The sequence below is a fragment of the Carcharhinus amblyrhynchos genome, chromosome 30 (assembly GCF_965287045.1).
Source record: "Carcharhinus amblyrhynchos chromosome 30, sCarAmb.v2.hapA, whole genome shotgun sequence".
Taxonomy (NCBI): Eukaryota; Metazoa; Chordata; class Chondrichthyes; order Carcharhiniformes; family Carcharhinidae; genus Carcharhinus; species Carcharhinus amblyrhynchos.
Window position 1 is genome coordinate 10933407 of NC_137353.1, and position 20981 is coordinate 10954387.

The following is a 20981-nucleotide window of genomic DNA, read 5'->3' on the forward strand; positions in this document are numbered from 1 at the left end:
TGCAACGTGACCTGGGTGTCATGGTGGAACAGTCACTGGCATCCAGGTACAGCAGGCAGTGAGGAAGTCTAATGGCATGATGGCCCTCATTGCAAGAGGGTTTGAGTACAGGGGTTGGGATGTCTTGCTGCAGTTATACAGAGCCTTGGTGGGGCCACACTTTGAGTATTGTGTACAGTTTTGGTCTCCTAGTCTGAGGAAGGACATTCTTGCTATTGAGGGAGTTCAGTGAAGCTTCACCAGACTGACTCCTCAAATGGCAGGACTGACGTATGAAGAGAGACTGGATCAACTGGGCTTGTACTCACTGGAATTTAGAAGAATGAGAGGGCATCTCATAGAAACGTATAAAATCCCGATGGGGCTGAACAGGCGGGAAGAATGTTCCTGATGTTGGGGAAGTGCAGAACTAAGGGTCACAGTCTGAGATTAAGGAATAAGCCATTGAGGATTGAGATGAGGAAGAACTTCTTCACTCAGAGAGTTGTGAACCTGTGGAATTCTCTACCACAGAAAGCTGTTGGAGGCAGTTTGTTGGACATGTTCAAGAGGGAGCTGGACGTGGCCCTCGCAGCTAAACGGATCAAGGGGTATGGAGAGAAAGTGGGAGTGTGATACTGAAAGTGTGATGAGCCATGATCATACTGAATGGTGGTGCAGGCTCGAAGGGCCGAATGGCCTGCTCCTGCACCTATTTTCTATGTTTCTAAAATCACCCAGGGCATTAAAAAAGATTGCTTTTTGGGGCACTTTCTTTGAAAATTTCTCATTACCAGATCCAAAAATACTGAAAATAGAAAAGAGGCAGTAAGGCATCAGTCAACTGGATGATGAGACATTTTGGTTTCCAATCAGCCTGGGGAAGCAGGGCATCGTGGGGATGAATGTGTTGGGTGGTATGCCAGCAGCATTCTCTGGCCAAATTCCCTGTCCTCACAATGGGCAGGGGGCGAGGGGGGCAGGTGAATGGCCAATGAATGGCTGGAGTGTGAGGGAAAGTCATGTGATAAAACTTTCAGGATTGCAATAGATTATCTGGTCAGTTATCTCATGGGAGCCTCTGGGATCTTGCTGTGCACCTATTTCCTGATATCGTGGGCGCTTACGCTCTGAAAGTCTTTCACTGGCCTTGAGCATCCTTATGGCATGGAAGTTGTTGCATCAATTGAAGTTCTTGCAAAAAAAACTCGGGAAAGCAAAGCTATAGGGCCCAGATGAGCACTTCAGTTCCAATCTGATTCTCTTTACATCTTTTTTCAGTGGCGGAACAGTGGTTAGCACTGAAGAAACTGACAACCCCACTCGCCAAAGTAATTCATCTTGTCAAGGTTGAATGGCATGGCTTCAATGTTGAAATTTTTACAGGAATGCATCTGAGTGAAATCTAACTGAATCCCAGATTGCCACTTATTCTGTTGGAAACAAAAGGCAGCATCTTCCGTGGAATGACAGTCACCATCGGATTACCACCCCACTCTTAATTCCTTATCCAATTCCAAAGTTCCACATTTCTGGTCAAGTCTTCCAAACTGGGCCTCTTCAGAAATGTGGAGCGTACCTGAACACAGAATCCTTTCTTTGTAGCACTGGGTCAAAGAAATTTAGGAGCAGAAGTAGGCCCTTGAGCCTGCTCCACCATTCACAGAGTCATAGAGCAGTACAGCATGGAAACAGGCCCTTCAGCCCAACCGGTCCATGCCAACCATGGTGCTCTTCAGCTAGTCCCAATTGCCCAAATTTGGCCCCTATCCCTCTAATTCTTTCCAATGGGAAGCATGAGTCAGCCCAGCTTGCCTATGCAAAATGTAGCAATCCATCCTCACCAGTCGACACAGAGCCAGATTATGAGATTCTAGAGAGAGATATAGTTTATCTATTCATTTATTAGTCACAAGTAAGGCTTACATTAACATTGCAATGAAGTTACTGTGAAATTCCCCTTGTTGCCATAGTCTGGTGCCTGTTTGGGTCAATGTACCTAACCAGCACGTCTTTCGGACTGTGGGAGGAAACCGGAGCACCTGGAGGAAACCCACGCAGATACGGGGAGAACGTGCAACTCCACACAGACAGTGACCCAAGCCGGGAATTGAACCTAGGTCTCTGGCGCTGTGAGACAGCAATGCTAATCACTGTGCCACCGTGTGCTGTAATGGGATATACAGAGAGAATCTGTGCTCAGTATAGTACTGGTTCTCCCTTGAGGTTCAGACCTTTGTTTTAAACAAAATCCTGCTGGGAATTCTGAGGCTATGATTATTTGCAGACTATTACTCAGATGTTAACGTGTTGGTGAAATTGCTGCATATTATTTATTGAGGTTGGGAGTTGAACAGTTTTGTTTTTGCAGTTTCATTCAGAAGGGTAAAATCCCATTGCAGTTTAGATAATGGCTGATCTCCAACCTCAACACCATTCTCCTACATGACCCACCACTGCAACCCCCTGCACCCCCCGTCCCATATCCTTTGCTATCTTTACTATCTTGGGGGAAGCCAAGACACTTCAACCTTTTACAGCACTAGCTGCCATATTTTGGTAAGTCTTCATTCACTAACAGATCAAAAACTCTGGGACATTTAGTTAGATTCCCAGTGAATGAGTCCGAGTGATCTAAGTATGTAGGATGGAAAGGGTGGCAGGGTGGGCATACTAGTAGGTGGCAGGATGTTGAGGGTGGTAGTTGGGAGGGTAGGGAGGGTGCCAGTGGAGGGGGGCAGTGTGGGGAGGGTGGCAGCAGGTGGAGTGGGTGGGGTGGTAGATGGCAGGATGGTAGGTGGCAGGGTCTGGAGGGTGATAGGAGGGGCAGCAGTCAAAGGTCGGTCAGGTTGGATCAGAGGGTGGGGAGTCGGAGTGTCAGGGTGGGGGCATTGGAGGGTCAAGGTACGGAGTTGGAGGGTCAGGCTGAGCTAAAGGGTCAGGAGAATCAGAGGGTTGGGGTTGAGAGGGCATCAGGGGGTAGTAGGTGGTGGGAGGTAGAGTCAGAAGGCTGGGGCTGAAATTGGAGGGTCGAGGGGAGTCAGGGTCAGGGAGAGTGGGAAGGCTGGGGTGGAATCCATGGATTGGGAGGGTCAGGGAGATTTGAAGGGTCGGGAGGAGTGCAAGATTGAAATGGGGGTGGGGGGGGGTCAAGGATGAAGGCAGAGGGTATGTGGTGGGGGGGGCATGATCTGGGGGTCAAGCGGGGAGTTGAAGGGCCAGGGAATTGGGAGGGTTGCTGGGATGGGGGAATTGGAGAGTCAGGGAGTTTAATCAGAGGGTTGAAGATGGAGTCAGAGGGTCATGAGGAGTCAGAGAGTCGAGGGGGATAGTGAGTGAGAGTGGGGGGATGTTAGTCAGTGGGGAGTCAGGGGGAGGGTGCTCAATTTTATAACTACCCAGGAATTACTCATGTTTGTTTTTCATCCTGACATTTCGTAGGTAACTGTCCAGGAAAGTGAGTGAGAACTATCCAAAGTCTCCCATTCTAACTCAGAGCTGAAGACATTTTTGGAGGATCCCAGGGAGCAGGAAAATTGCCCACTGGAAGATGGAACTTCCTGGGCAATTCCCATATAGTCCTTGCATTGGGAGTTACGAGGGGTCCTGTGGCACAGATTCAGGGATAGATCCGGTCTCCAATTACGTAGATAAATAACAATGTAAACTTTACCATTTCAACATGTATATAATAAATCTCGTATCAAGTGACTCTCATCTAACTCCCCATCAATCACAAAAATGACTATTGGGTTGACTTTGAATAAATTACATTGATGTAAAATCAGACAGTATATTACACTCTTGAACTGAAGAAAGTGTTAAAATGACTGTTTGTCAGCCTAAATGGTTACTTTCTGCACAACAATATCTTCTTGCATTAAGTACTAATTGGTGGATTTGTGCGCACTGGTGGATTAACAAACAAGGAAAGTTACAAGCATCTGTTACGTGTTGCTGAACACAACAGTCAAAGGGAAATTGAAGATGAAGTCACCTCCAATTTACTCCATAAATGTGGGATGGAGCTTGAATCAGAATTGAATTCAATCCTGTTATTTGTAAGCACTGTTTGGAGTGAAGGTGATTGAGGTGAGATTTGACACTCGTTTATAAGATTATGACAGGTTTAATTAGAGAAAAGAACAGCCATTAGCTGCATGGTGGCACGCTGGTTAGCACTGCTCATAGTGCCAGAGACCTGGGTTCGATTCCCAGCTTAGGTCGCTGTCAGTGTGGGGTTTGCATGTTCTCCCTGTGTCTGCGTGGGTTTCCTCCGGGTGCTCCAGTTTCCCCCCACAGTCTGAAAGATATGCTTAGGTGCACTGGCCATTCTAAATTCCCCCTCAGTATACCCAAACAGGTGCCAGAGTGTGGCGACTCGTGGATGTTCATAGTAATTTCATTGCAGTGTTAATGTAAGCCTACTTGTGACACTAATAAATAAATTTTAAAACTTTACAAGAACAAGGGGGGCATAGATTTAAGGTTTTGGGCAAGACGTACAGGGAGTTTGGAGAAAGAATGTTTTTATACAGTGAGTGATAATGATCTGAGACTTACTGCTTTAGGGGTGGAAGCAAAGACATTGAAAGTCATTAATCGCTGCTAAATTAGTGTAACTCCAATCCATAAATATTAGCAAAGGAATTTCACATAATCATGTTCTGGAACTTGTTGCTAAGGTTGACCTGAGTCAGATTGTGAACTGTATTCTTTTGCTCTTGTGTTTAACCCCAGCCACAGATTGGCACAGTTCAAAACACAAACAGCTGTTTCTGTCTCCATAGTAAAGGTGATAAATTAAGTTTTCTTTAACGAACAGAGAAGTGAATTTCAACCTTAGCTTGACGTTGTGCTGAAATTGAAGATCAGTGAATCATTAGAGAGAGTGAGGAGAATTACGGTATACAGAATTTCCCTACAGTGCAGAAGGAGGCCATTTGGCCCATCAAGTCTGCACCAACCACAATCCCATCCCAGGCCCTATCCCATAACCCTACTTACTTAGCCTAGTAACCCCTCGCAATTTAGCACGGCCAATCCACCTATCCCACACATCTTTGGAGTATGGGAGGAAACCGGAGCACGTGGAGGAAACCTACGCAGACACAGAGAGAACGTACAAACCCCACACAGACAGCGACCTAAGCCGGGAATCGAACCCAGGTCCCTGGTGCTGTGAGGCAGCAGTGCTAACCACTGTGCCACCATGCCAAACACTATTTGTTTTGGATCAGGGTTTACCCATATCATGGAGATGAAACATTAACTCTCCTCCTCCCTCCACAGATGCTGCCTGACCTGTCAAGTATTTCCAATATTTTCTGGTTGCATTCGAGGTCTGCGGTGTGCTGTTTCTGTTGACTATTTTGCTATCCCAAGTACCCAGAATTGTTTCTGGATCAAGGGTTCCTGACCCGTAAAGATATCGTGGGAAATGGGGGACTGTGCGGGAAAGTGGCATTCAGGGAGATAATCAGCCATGATCTAGTTGAATGGAGGTTTGATGGGCCGAATGGCCTACCCCTATCTCGTTTATCTGCATAATGGATAAAACTCACCTCCTCATTGGGTGCCATCCGACTTTTTTCCACTGTGTCGTTTCCTAGGCTCTTGTAGTAATCTGCCGTGCTGGGCTCTTTGTTGAAACTTCTTGACTTCCGATTCGATTCTACCCTCCGCAACCTATTTGGATTTATTTCATTGGGGTTTAACTGCATGGTGAAGTAAGGAGGACAGAGGTAAAGAATGAGAGAGAAAAATCAATAAAGTGAAAGCACAGGTATGTTTACAACAAGTCAGTCTGCAAAGATCATTTACTGGGAAGTATGACAGTGCAGAGCTGTACACCAAGGTGCAAAGTAAATCACTAGCTACATTCTGATATGCAACAGCTATAAAATCTAAGTTTTACATTTGTATTTAATCTGTTCTTAGGATATTGGCACTGGTATGTCAATTGTACATACTATCCATCCTGAGAAATTGAGAACAGACTGTTCTGCAACTAAGTAATTCACTTCAGAGAGAGTAATAAGTTAATCACTCAATGTGGGACAGAAATCTGATATTGAATAAGGCAGGTTCTCTTCCCTAAAGATCATATAGCACTGTTCAATGAAGAGAGAGTGTATTTCTCCCAGTGCCTTGGCCTGTACATGTTCCCCCATAACAATATCTAAGGCCCTCCACAGTTGAAGGAATTTACAAACCAGTTGTGTTACAGAACTCATCAATCTCTCTATTCTGAGATTTGAACTCATGACCTCTGTGATTGGCACTGAGTAGCACAATATTGTTGTGTCCTCTGATAAACCAGTTCAAGGGACCAAGCCACAAGTGGAAGCTGATGCCGCAAGTGAGAGGCATCACGTAGGCCCTCTTGCCAAATGCACCTGTGCCTGAGGCACTACCTCACCTAGAACGAGCAGAATGGAGATTGTGGCCTGGATTTGGCCCTATTGTCACAGTGGATGACTTGTTGGTGTATGCGGAGGTCGCCGGAGATATGGTGCGGGTCCATGGTGGTGGGTTGAACCCCATGACATTGGAGCAAGCTGCTGAATGCAGGTGACCTGGGCTGGCACCATATTGAAAGGGAAGCCAGCTCTGTGTAACCAGCTGGAAATCGCTATGCGAGTTTTACTTAAGGAAGTTCTGCAGTTTCAATCTCCAGAGCCTGAATTTCTGTGGCTCCAGCACAAAAGGGCATCCCAAAAGCCAAAGAGAAGGTTCCTCTGCCCTCATCATTTGGTGGCATCAACAGGTCTGGGATGTTACAACCAACTCAGCTTCTCCAGTATTGAATATGAATAAAGTCAGGGCAGATGATTCTTATGCTGCTGTGAGCTCTCCATTTTACTGCAAGCAGCCTCCTAAACAACCTCTTCTTCAGAACTCGCAATGCCACTTTAAGGGACGGCTCCTCTAACATCTCAGTTGTGTGCTGCCCCCTTTAAATTATGGACCCAGTAATTCCTACCAAAGGTCTTTCCCTCAATGTTAGATCAGCAAGTTTTTACACAGAGAAAGCATCTTCAAGACAATCCAGTACCTGTGACTCAATCTCCTAAAAGCCAAAAGGACACATATCGTGAGTCAAGGAAGCCATGTGTAAATCGCCTTCTTTCACTGGACAAGTTAGTGAAGACACACGAGAAATGTGTGAGTTTCAATAAATGGCGGAATCGGAATGGAATCGTGTGGAATTGCATTTAAACTATCAGCAAGTGGTCAATAATGTATTTCAATGAGCTTCATGCTGCTAAAAGGCAAATTTCCCCTTTGGTAACTTTTCCAGCACTGACTTAATCACATACAGGTTCCTGTCACTGGGAATCTGACACACAGCCTCCTGTATAATTCTCCATGCAAACCCAACACTTTGCCTGCTCCAGCTTTTCAAATAACTCCTCAGAGGCCAGTGTCCCTTCATCAGATTTCCTTTCATTTACAAACTTATTTCCACTCCTAAGAGTGCTTCAGGTACAAAGTCAGAATCTGGAGTGTCAGTAGCCCTGACACTCCTCTATACATATCTACTATATATAGTGAGTCTTCCTGATTGGGCAGGTAACAATTACCTCAATCAGGGAGCTCATACTCAAAGAGCCCACCTCACGGGCCATGTTAAGGTCAGTATAGCCCTGCAAGTGTGAGTTCCCTGTTGTTTTGGCCAAGATATATTTGCTAGAATAGCTATTTCCTGTTTGTATCGTAAATTCCAGTTAGCAATTAGATCAGAGGAGCTGGAATTGCCAAGAAGCCACTTTGCTCATCCTTCGGCTATACAGAAAGGTATTTCTTTAGATGATCTTGGGAAGAACAGGCTCAAGCAATGACGCTGGCTATGTCAAAACTCTTCCACTCATTCCACCCATTTACAATTCCCCTCAAACTCTTTCCTTTGCCCATCACAGAAAGGAGGACATGAATAGACAGAAGGTTAAACATATCGCACATGCGCAAAGGGGCCATGGCTGGCTTCAATAGGTATGTATACAAAGAACAAAGAAAATTACAGCACAGGAACAGGCCCTTTGGCCATCCAACCCTTCACTGACCATGCTGCCTGACTGAACTAAAATCCCCTACTCTTCCGGGGACCATATCCCTGTATTCCCATCCTATTCATGTATTTGTCTAGATGCCCCTTAAATGTCACCGTTGTATCTGCTACCACTACATCACCCAGCAGCGAGTTCCAGACACCCACCACCCTCAGTGTAAAAAAACCTGCCTCCTATACCTCCTTTAAACCTTGCCCCTCAAATAGTATAAACCTCACCAATTAAAAAGGCCAGCAGGCATTATTACACAGTACCAAAGAATTATGTTCTTTAACTTGGCAGTCTAAACATTTAACTGTACAACAGGAAAGTAAATCATTGTGTCCTAATCCACAGTCTACTCTTAAAATCATAGAATCCCTACAGTGCAGAAGACACATCCCTGTAAATTTCTTTTTTGTACCACCTCCAGTGCATCTATCGCCATCTTATAATTTGGAGAACAGATCAGTACTTTAAATGTGGATCTAACACGGGTTAGGTACGGATTTAAACATAACCTCTATGCTTTTCAATGATATTCTGGACACATTCACTCTCCAGACCCATAGAGTCCTACAGTACAGAAGGAGGCCATTTGGCCCATCAAGTCTGCACCAGCTCGCCAATGGAGCATCCCACTCAGATCCTGTCTCTGTAACATGAAGAGTAGGAACTTGGAAGGGGTTTAAAGTTTATTTATTAGTAACAAGTAGGCTTACATTAACAATACATTGAAGTTACTGGGAAAATCCCCTAGCTGCCACGCTCCGGCATCTGTTTGGATACACTGAGGGAGAATTTAGCATGGCCAATGCATCTAACCAGCACGTGTTTGAACTGTGGGAAGAAACCAGAGCACTCAGAGGAAGCCCAAGCAGACACAGGGTGAATGTGCAAACTCCGCACAGACAGTGACCCAAGCTGGGAATTAAACCTGGGTCCCTGCCACTGTGAGGCAGCAGTGCCACCCACTGTGCCACCATGCTGCCCCACCGTGCTCAGAGTTCTGATGTTACATGTGGAACGCTAATCCACAGGGGATTAGCTCTTTCGAGAAAAGAAGGGAAATGAAATACATCAAATTGAAATCCTTGGATAGAATTCTACAGCAATGGGGGTCCTCAGGGGTAATTGTCTGAGGGAATTATTCTGGGGAAATAAGACCACACCCCCATCAGGAAACAACAGACTGCCACAAGAAGGGAGCATACTTAATGTTGGTCACAGTGGTTAGCACTGCTGCCTCACAGCACCAAGGACCCAGGTTCAATTCCCAGCTTGGATCAGTGTCTGTGCAGAGTTTGCACATTCTCTGGGTTTTGGCGTGGGATTCCTCCACGTGCACAGTCCAAAAGATATGCTGGTTAGGTACATTGGCCATGCTAAATTGCCCCTTGGTGTCAGAAGAACCAGCTCGGGGTTATGGGGATAAGGCCCATGTGGGATTGTGGTTGGTGCAGACTTGATGGGCTGAATGGCCTCCTTCTGCACAGTCGGATTCTATGATTCTAAGTCACGCAATGGGTCTACACCACAGGTCAATGCTTAAACAGTGGGCCACTTCATGCTTCAAAAGTAAGAGCAAGAATCCAGAGTAAAATACTTATGGATTCGCTGTGATTTAAATAAAAACAGCGCTGGGTTGAGGGATGGGTGGGAGGGATTTCAGAATTTTTATCCTCGATGGAAAAAAACATCAATTCCTCCTGGGCCCCGTGGTGGTAAATCCTGTCACCCCAGGAGGAAACCTCACATGATAAATAAAAACACTTTATGTAAACCTGGCCTGGTGAGGTGTTAAAGCTTCGGCAAAAATCGGCCTTCAGATCCACCATGCGCCCCTTTAAACCAATTGTGCTGAATTTGAAGATGGAAATAGCCAAATCAGAAACCTGAGCTTGCACCTTCTGCTTCTCATGTCGTTTGGGCCGGTTCCTCGGGATTATTCACACCAGCTCCTGAATAACAATATCATTTCAAAATGACTCTTCAAACCCTTTGGGAATAAATCAGTCCATCTTTCTCGCTGTAATAGGGTGGGGGAGCAGAGCACAGGAGTTGCCGCCTGAACAAGGTCTTAAATAAGGTTGCCGGAAGCTGTTTGTAATGATCATGTGGGCCCATGTACACTCACCAAAGGTTTAAGATGTCACGTGGCTTGTAGACATGTTAGCTGCATGTCTGCAAAGTGACGTGAGCAGACAGCTCTCTCCCCAGCACATCACAATACTATTGCCCTGTAAGTCACTCTGAATAGTGACTTTTAGAAGCCTGCAAATCACCAACAACCTGTCCTGGTCCCTTCATGCTGATACTACTGTTAAGAAAAAAAACCAATGCCTCTACTTTCTCAAGCGGCTAAGGGAATTTGACATGTCCACGACAGCTCTTACCAACTTTTACAGATGCACCGCAGGAAGTATTCTTTCTGGTTGTATCACAGCTTGGTATGGCCCCTGCTTTGCCCAAGACCACAAGAAACTACCAAGTGATGTGAATGTAGCCCAATCCATCACACAAACCAGCCTCCCATCCATTGACTCCGTCTACACTTTCTGCCACATGCAGAAAGCAGCCAGCATCATTAAGGACCCTATGCACCCTGGACATACTCTCTTCCACTTTCTTCTGTTGGTAAAAGATACAAGAGTCTAAAAACACACACCAACAGACTTAAGAACAGCATCTTCCCTGTTGTCATAAGACTTTTGAATGGTCCTAACATATACAAAGCTCATCACCCTACTTGCAACACTATTTCTGCACTCTCTCCTTTCCTTCTCCCCCAAGTACTCTATGAACGATATGTTTTGTCTGTATAGCATGCAAGAAATAATAGTTTTCACTGTATCCCAATACATGTGACAATAATTAATCAAATCAAATCAAATGACAGTTTAAGCATGTTGTCTCTTGTGATAAACTCCTTTTTAACAAAGTTTTAGAATTTGTGCAGCAATTTTGAGCTGATGGATGGAAGTAATGAGCTCAAACTCGTAAAACCCATCATTTAATGTCACAATGCGCATTTGGGGAACTGTAATGGAAATGCAGGATACATCCCAGTAAAGTGATTTGGGAAGCTATCAGGAAAGGCCGAGTTATAAGTAAAGCACCACATTAACTGTAGCTATTTCCGTTAATTAAATATCGATGAATGAATTAATTAAAATGAACCAAACACTCACTCTGAAACCTAGCAGCCTTTTTACTTAACATCATGATACATGCTTGCACTTTGCTGATGAATATATCCCATAAGCATCATCATTGCAACACAAAAAAGAACAGAAAAAAACTCACAACAGTGAACCCCACTCATTTCACACACCCTGTCTAATCTACCCAATCTTGGATGGTGCCCCATCCATCAGTTCTGCGCAAATACTCCAACTCCTAATGATAAGTAGATGAATGAAAATAAGCACTCAGCGAGATGGAGAAGACATGCTGGGATGGATGAAGAGAAAGAACCCCAAAAATGGTGGAGACATCTTTGTTGACTTTTGAAGACAAGAATGGACTCAGGATAAAGGGAGAGAGTTCAAGAGGGCAGGAGTACAAAGGCTAAAGGAATGTCTGAAAACAGTGAGGAACAGTGAGAATGAAGAGTAAATCAGAAGGTCACAGAATCCCTACAGTGCAGAAGAGGACCATTCAGCCCATCAGGCCTGTACCTACTCTGTCTGGCTGAGTACCTTATCCAGGCCCTTTCCCCTACTCTACAGATTACCATGGCTAATCCACCTAACTGACACATCTTGGGACACTAAGTGACAATTTAGCATGGCCAATCCACCTAACCTGCACATCTTTGCACACTAAGGGTACAATTTAGAGTGACTAATCCACCCAACCTGTACATCATTGGACTGTGGGAGGAAACCAGAACACCTGGAGGAAACCCACGGGGAGAACGCGCAAACTCCACACAGACAGTGACCCAAGGCCAGAATCGAACTCGGGTCTCTGGTGCTTTGAGGCAGCAGCACTAACCACCGTGCCACCGTGTCACCCTAAGGTCATCAGATTGAAGACAGTCACTGTGCTCGGCTGGGGCAAGATGATGGAGGCATTGAAAGCTGAGGATAAGGATTTTGAAAACAATTCTTCAAGGTACATGGAAGCAATGAACCCTGCTGGGATCAAGGGTAAGGGAGATGTTGATAGGGACAACACAAGCAGCAGCAGTTTGTGGAGAATCATAGAACCCTACAGTGCAGAAAGAGGCCCTTCGGCCCATCGAGCCCACCGAACACAATCCCACCCAGGCCCTACCCCCGACATATTATACCCACTAATCCCTCTAACCAACACATCCCTGGATACTAAGGGGCAATTTCTTGACATGGCCAATCAACCTAACCCACACATCTTTGGACTGTGGGAGGTAACTGGAGTACCCGGAGGAAACCCATGGAGACATGAGGAGAATGTGCAAACTCCACACAGACAATGACCCGAGCCGGGAATCGAACCCGGGACCCTGGAGCTGTGAAGCAGCAGTACTAACCACTGTGCTACCCTGCCGGAGAGTGGAGGTCAGAAGGTCAGCAAGAACAGGATTTGAATAACTAAACCCAGGTGTAATAAAGGAATAAATGGGAGCTTTAGTGATAAGGACAGGGATAGGTAATCATGTCAATGAAAGTGTGTGGTGAAATTTGCATCATCAACCTGTACAGTACTGAGGCTTTATTTTACTCATTTGTGGGACATGGGTGTTGCTGGCTGGGCCAGCATTTATTGCCCATCCCTTAGAGGGCAATCAAGGATCAGCCACATTGCTGTGACTCTGGAGTCAGGTGTAAACCAGGTCAGGTAAGGACAGCAGATTTCCTTCCCTAAGGGACATTAGTGAACCAGATGGGTTTTTTCTGACAATTGACAATGGTTTCACTGTCATCAGTAGATTCTTAATTCCTGATATTTTTTAATTGAATTCAAATTTCACCCTCTGCCGTGGCAGGATTGAACCCGGGTCCCCAGAACATTAGCTGAGTTTCTGGATTAAGCAAGACTGCTGTTCCATGGGGCTGGGTACAGCTACACTGATCTCGGCACTCAATGCTTAAGCAAAATGTCAGGTCTCAGGAACACCTAAAGAGAAAATGCTGGAAAATCTCAACAGGTCTGGCAGCATCTGTAAGGAGAGAAAAGAGCTGACGTTTCGAGTCCAGATGGTTTTTTGTCAAAGCTAATAGGCGTAGAAAGTGGGAGTAACTTGTACTGTAGGGTGAGAGAATGAAAGATGAGTCATAGCCACAAAAGCAAGGGAAATGGTTGCTAATGGCAGCCCACAGAGAGAATAGAAGGTGTGAATGGCCAAGCAGCAGAGAAGCTGAAATCAGACGGTAAACTGTAACAGATGAAGCTGTGGAAGGAGGGGGGAGATGGGTAGCAGAGAGGTAAAAGTGAGACAAAGAGGAAAGAAGAAGCAAAATGGGAGAAAAGGTAAGGGAAGGGGGGATAAAATGGGGGGAAAGAGTGGGGAGAAGAAAAATAAGGAAAGACAATAAAAAACAAAAGGTAGAGAACAATGAAAAAAATTCCCCTCCCCCCCAACTCCCCCCCCCCCCCCCCCGCCCCCGCAGCAAGTTCCAGGCACCCACCATCCTCTCTGTAAAAGTCTTTCCTCATATATGTCCTTTAAACCTTGCCCCTCACACCTTAAACCTATGACGCCTAGTAATTGAACTTTCTACCCTGGGAAAAAGCTTCTGACTCTCCGCTCTGTCCATGCCCCTCATAATCTTGTAGACTTCTATCAGACTGGCCCTCAACCTCTGTCATTCCAATGAGAACAAACCAAGTTTCTTCAACCTCTCCTTATAGCTAATGCCTTCCATACCAGGCAACAGCCTGGTAAATCTTTTCTATACTCTCTCCAAAGCCTCCACATCCTTCTGGTAATGTGGCGAACAGAATTGGACACTATATTCTAAGTGTGGCCTAACTAAGGTTCTTATATTACTAATATTATGTAGGTTTTTTTTATTCATTCATGGGACATGGGCATTGCTGGCTGGCCAGCATTTATTGCCCATCCTTAGTTGCCCTTGGAGGGCAATTGAGAGACAATCACATTGCTCTGGCTCTGGAGTCACATGTAGGCCAGACCTGGTAAGGACGGCAGATTTCCTTCCCTAAAGGACATTAGTGAACCAGATGGGTTTTTCCGACAATTGACAATTGGTTTCATGGCCATCAGTAAGTTCTTAATTCCAGATATTTTTTATTGAATTCAAATTCCACCAACTGCTGTGGCAGAATTTGAACCTGAGTCCCCAAAACATTAGCTGGGTTTCTGGATTAACAATCTAGCTATAATACCACTAGGCCATCGCATCCCCTGAAGAGGATATATGGCCATTCAGTCTGGTTGGTCTATGTTGGTGTTCACACTCCAATCAAACGTCCTTCCCTCTTTCCTCATCTAAATCTATCATCATAACCTTCTCTTTTCCATCAAACGCTTGTCTAGTTTCCCCTTCATTGTCTCTCTACTTACTGTTCACTCCAACCACTCCCTGTGGACGTGAGTTCCACATTCTCACCACTCTCTGGATGGAGAAGTTTCTGCTGAATTCCCATTGGATTTATTGATGACTACACTGCATTGACAGCCTTTAGTCCATACTCTTCCCCACAAGAGGAAACATTCTCCCTGTATCCACTTAATCAAAACCTTTCATGATTTTAAAGAGCTCCATTAGGTCATCCCCTCGGCCTTCCTTTTGTTTTCAAAGAGACCCCCAATCTGTCAATCCTTTCCTGATATATTCACTTATTGCTGGTAAATCAACCTGGTAAATCTTCTCTTCATCTCACCAGTGCCACTACATCCATTTTATAATGCGGCGACCATGACCCTCCCCCTCCCCCCACCACCCTTCCCCCAGCAGTGTGCTTTCCAGCAGTCAAGGCGGCTCACCATTGACCAGCAACAGAACCTTCCGGTCTCTCCAATGTCAATGGCGTTCTTGTGTTATTCACCAGCCATGTCACTGGGAAACCAGCTGCTGGGAGGGTCGCCACTGGCGGGACAGGAAATTCCCACAGGCAGGAAGGGCTGGAAAATTCAGCCCCTTCTATCTGCACTTCCTAAACTAGACCTGTTTGCCCTTGAGTGTAAAAGATTGAGAGGTGAATTCAGCGAGGTGGTTCAAATGTTAAAAGGATGTGTTTATGTACATTGGTGCGGGAATCAACTGTGAAGGGTTATTGGTTCAAAATGATATTTATACCAGATAAAAGGGAAATCAGGAAGCAGTTTTCTTTATAAAAGGTCATGGTTATCTGGAATATTTTCCTCTGAAAAGGCCTGTGAATGTTGGGGTGGACAATTGGAGTTTTTGAGACTGAGGTTTGTAGATCATTGATCAGTGAGAATGTCAAGGGATATGGAACTAAGGCAGATAACTGGAGTCAATGTAACAATGTGATTGAATGAAGAAGGAGGCCCGATGGGCCAAATGGCCTATTCTTGTTTCTATATTCATGCAGCTTATCATGCCGATAAACTGCAGAAATTGAAACTGCCTCCTTTACTGATTCTGATTTTGGCTTCATTCAAATGTTTGAGAAACAGAAGACATTACTGTCATACTCCCAATGCTATTGTCACAGAAGTAACAAACCTCACTTTTCATTTTCACTTTCACTCTATTCTTTGAATTTTTTTTTCATTCCTGCGACTGAGAGAAGCAGTTATAGTTTGACTAGAATTGTGACTGTAGATAGTCTGTATATTATGAAGTCAGATTAGACCCCAACAATTATTTTATCTGCCGCATAAATGTAAGGAAACGATGTCTTGCCTCTGGAGTAGCTCCACTGGCAAACCAGGGAACTCTTTTTTGCAAAACAAGCTTTACTCATAATGCCATTTAAGTTCCATGCTAGTAAAATGAAACAGTTTAACTCGTAACCGTTGAGCAATCTTTAAACAAAAGAAACAACTTTTAATTTCTAACTTATCGTTAGTTCAGTTCCAATTATGCAATATTTCTCTTACAGATTTAAACCCATTTTAAAAATAGTTATCAAACACACTATACTTGCTCTAACTTGGGTAACAGCTTTGGAACTGTCAGACAGAGAGTGAGAGACTCTTTTTACAGTTCCAAGAACTAACTCCCTTTAAAATGAAAATGAAACTGCTTTTTTCCTGTGACAAGATCAGCTCCACCCATTAACCTAATATCATGTGACCCTGTCAACCACCCCAATCTAATAACTCAGGGGAACTGAATAAAAATGCATTAGCCTTCTACTAAATAAACACTTACATGGCTAAAATGAGTAATTATCCCGCTCTCCAGTATCTGCTGCATTCCCCCCAGACAAATCAATTGCTTGTAGAAACACACAGAATCTGAAAGCAGCCCCCTCAAACATAAAATATATAAATCAAATAGTATCATCACACCATCACCCACACACCAAACGCCTGAGAAAATCCACTCCTGCTGGTCTCACAAACATTCACAGTGTCAGCTGAAGCCACTGCATGAGTTGTTAATCTTGACATTAGCCCACGCTTTCACATATTAGAAGGTGGCTGCTGTTTTTAAGTTTAAAATTTATTTATTAGTGTCACAAGTAGGCTTACATTAACATTGCAATGAAGTTACTGTGAAAATCCCCTAGTCGCCACACTCCAGCGCCTGTTCGGGTACACTGAGGGAGAATTTAGCACGGCCAATGCACCCTAACCAGCACATCTTTCAGACTGTGTGAGGAAACCGGAGCACCTGGAGGAAACCCATGCAGACACAGGGAGAACATGCACACTCTGCACATCCAAACCAGGAATTGAATCCGGGTCGTTGGTGCAGTGAGGCAGCAGTGCTAACCACTGTGCCACCCACTACCAGAGTGCTGGGCCACCATCAGAAGTTTTGAGCACACAATCTGGCTGCTACTTCAGTGCTGCACTGCAGGAACCAATGCAACAAGCATTAGATCCTCTCTGCCCTCTCCGCCAGATGGAGCAACCTCAGAAAGTGCGGTTGTAATGTCAGAAACACAGCAACCAAATTTCCCACAGTAACTTTCCACAAGCAGTGATCTAATACAAGAAAGCATCCAGAGTAATACCTCACTCCGCAGCCCCTTAATGATGGTAGTTTTCACATTGAGTGCTTAGAACCAAAGAATCTTTACAGTACAGAAGGAGGCCATTCAGTTCATCAAGTCTGTACTACCACAATCCCACCCAGGCCCTATTTCCATAACCCCGCACAATTACCCTGCTAATCCTCCTGACACTAGTGGCCAATCCATCTAACCCGCACATCTTTGGAGTGTGGGAGGAAACCGGAGCTCTCGGAGGAAACATGGGGAGAATGTGCAAACTCCACACAGACAATGACCCAAGCCGGGAATCGAACCTGGGTCCCTGACGCTTTCAGGCAGCTGTGCTAATTGTGCCAGCCCAATGTGAAGTTTTCATCCACTGGGGGCACACAGCAAAAAAATCAATGGATGCAAATTCCTACATTCATTACACTTATTCCAGTCTGACACCCCAGCTTCAGGTAAAGCTCAGGGATTGGAGTGGAGCTGGAGATGTTAATACACGACATGCTTGTTTCTGAGTATGAAGCAGACCCAAAGCATTCCAACAGTCTGCTACCCTGTACAAATCTACCCCCATATTGGTCCCACCACAGAATTTGTGATGCCCTTTTTTAAGTGCGGCACAGTGGTTAGCACTGCTGCCTCACAATGCCAGGGACCCGGGTTCGGTTCCCAGCTTGGGTCGCCGTCTGTGTGGAGTTTGCATGTTCTTCCCGTGTCTGTGTGGGTTTCCTCCGGGTGCTGTGGTTTCCTCCCACAGTAAGGAGTCTCACAACGCCAAGTCAAAGTCCAACAGTTTCCCACGGTTCAAAGATGTGCAGGTTAGGTGGATTGGCCATGCTAAACTAACCCTAGTGTCGGGGGACTAGCTAGGGTAAATGGGTGAGGTTATGAGGCTAGGGCCTAGGTGGGATTGTGGTTGGTACAGACTTGATGGGCCAAATGGCCTCCTTCTGCACATCTATGAACAAGGTGCATCAAAAAACAGATCTTGATCATAATGTATGATTTTTAATTAAGCATGCAAGTTTGTCAGCGATGGATGAGGTGAAGATTTAACTTGGCTCTATCTACGATTAACCTAGGAAGGCACACCATAGTAAGTTTCAACATGAGAGCAAAAAGTAGGGAAAGTAGGTAGTAATAGAGGCTTGACAGCTGATCAGAGGATTTATTCAAGTTTACAATATGATACCTCACCTTATATCTACAGGTGTCAGCTGAGGAAATGGTCTATCGCCTGTACTGCTCAGACCCAACAGCAATCGATGGGTTAAAATGACAAGCATGTTATGCTAAAACAAACACAGCTGCAAGTTCTACAATACCTATCATACTCACAGAATCTCATAGATTCAACGGCACGGAGACAGGCCCTTTGGCCCAAACTGGTCCATGCCGACCAAAATGCTTATCCAAGCTCACCCCGTTTGCCAGCATTTGGCCCATATCCCTCCACCCTCTAAACCTTTCCAATCCAGGTATCTGCCTAAATATCTTTTAAATGTTGTCAATGTCCCTGCCTCAACCACTTCCTCCAGCAGTTCTACAGCAACGCATTAAATCCAGAACTAAAGCCACTAAGAAGAGCAATTTACTTCGATTTTCACCATCTCGAGATAGCCCTAAGGGCTTTACAACCAGTGATGTACTTTTGAAATGTAGCCCCTGTTAATGTGGAAAACACAGTCACCAATCTGTGCACAGCAAGATCCCACAAACAACACTGAGCTAGTTGGCCAGATAATCTGCTTTTCTCCATGTTGGTTGAGGGCTAACTTATCGGTCAGGATATTGGGGAGAACTCACCCATTCTTCATAGAATCATAGAATCCCTACAGTGCAGAAAGAGGCCATTCGGCCCATTGAGTGTGCACTGACTCTCCGACAGAGCATCCCACCCAGGTCCTACTCTCTACCCTATCCCCGTAACCCTGCTCATTTACCATGGCCAATCCACCTAACCTACACATCTTTGGATTACGGGAGGAAACCAGAGCACCCAGAGGAAACCCACGGAAATAGGGGGAGAACTTGCAAACTCCACACAGAGAGTCACCCAAGGCCGGAATCGAACCTGGGTCCCTGGCCCTGTGAAGCAGCAGTGCTAACCACTGTGCAATGAGATATATTACAGCTATCTGAGAGAGAAGACAGGCATAATTACAGTCTTGTAAGCATCGATTACAACCCAAGACCAAATTTGTTAAAATCAGGTTATCAATCCAGAGACAGAGTGAATCACATTCCCCCCTGCCCCCACTTCTCTCCCCACGACGTTACTCTACATGTCCTATTATATTAAGACATGATGATCCAAAGGGGGTAATGTGACTTTTGTTCAGATTTATCAATCTGTTAAGTAATTTCTTCCCTAGCCAACTTAACAAAACCACTGATAGTGAATAAGACAAACAGTTATTGTTTGGGCTGTTATTTTAGTCTTAACCTGCCCTGGACACAGGAATCATCGGATCATACAGTTCAGGGATCATAGAATAGAATCCCTACAGTGCAGAAAGAGGCCATTCAGCCCATCATGCCTATGCCAGTCTTTTTGAGGTGAGCTATCCAATTAGTCTCAATTGCTCTTCCCCATCCTCTAAAGCTCAGCATCTTTTAGTTTCCCCTTTTTCAAGTCTTTACCCAATTCTGCTTTGAAAGCTATGGCTGGAATTGCTTCAATCACCCTCTTAGACAGTGCATCCCCAGTCGGAGCAATGCCTCCCTCCATCGCACTCTCTCTGAATGGGAACAGCTATGATCGGTGCTCGAAAATCACGAACCTGCCTTCGCAGCGAATGCAGAAGTGAAATGGAAAATTGGTTGTTAAAAGTGTTCCTTTCAGCTGACAATGAGAGGAGTGAAAGTGACAGGTTCTGGCCTGCCTGGCTGTACTCTGCTCCTTTGTCAGTCTGTAGGACCTGATTTACAAAGGAGAATCTGCCTAAAGAAATCTATTTGCATACATCTGTGGCTCCATCTGTTAGTGGAGACTCTGGCAGAGTCAGTCACAGCCTCGGGTTCAATGTTAGTCACTAAAACCTGTTTGAGAATTCAATAAGGGTGGCACAGTGGTTAGCACTGCTGCCTCACAGCGCCCGGGACCCAGGTTCAATTCCGGCCTCGGGTGACGGTCTGTGTGGAGTTTTATACATTCTCCCCGTGTCTGCGTGGGTTTCCTCCAGTTTCCTCCCACAGTCCAAAGATGAGCGGGTTAGGTTGATTGGCCAAGGTAAATTGACCCTAGTGCCAGAGGGATTAGCTATGCTAAATACGTGGGGTTACAGGAATAGGGCCTGGGTGGGATTGTGGTCAGTGCAGATCCGATGGGCTGAATGGCCTCCTTCTGCACTGTCGGGATGCTATGGAATATTGACTGATTACAATGCAAAAATTGCGCTTTTCCCAAAAAGGATCGGGTGGCTGAGATGAAGTAGTTTGTCTCAGAAATTTGTTGATGCCATGCCAATTGGAAAATGGATTTGGCACATGCACATCCCATTCTGATCACACCACCCCTGCTAACTTGGCAAAAAACTCGACTGTCTTGTTCAGACTCTGTGCCTGAAACAGGCATTAGGCCCCCCCCCCACCACCTTTCCTGCAAAGGGGCGGCCAGTGCTGGGTCACTCGCGCTCAGGATAACCTTATGGCCTAACCTGCAGTTCTTAAAGGGACAACCTCCCTCTCTGAAAAGTGCTGCTGAATCTGGATCTGTTTTGTGGACCCAGCAAGCTGCCTGTGAACATGCCGCTGACGTCCGCAGTTAGCCGGCAATGTGTTGATGAGACCCCGTGACACAGTTTTAGTCACATCTCGGGCTCTCGGCTTCTGCTTCAGAATGTCCAGCACGTTACCAAT

The 20981-nt window shown here is 45.3% G+C and overlaps 1 protein-coding gene across 7 annotated transcripts in view; it reads right to left on the bottom strand.

The window, feature by feature from the left end:
- Positions 1-20981, bottom strand: part of espn (espin) — a 161988-nt gene that overhangs the window by 60719 nt on the left and 80288 nt on the right. For all 7 annotated transcript variants that reach the window (XM_080215478.1, XM_080215477.1, XM_080215476.1 and 4 more), the window contains exon 8: positions 5544-5696. In XM_080215478.1, the coding sequence (XP_080071604.1) occupies positions 5544-5696 (153 nt within the window). The remainder of the gene's footprint in view (positions 1-5543; positions 5697-20981) is intronic.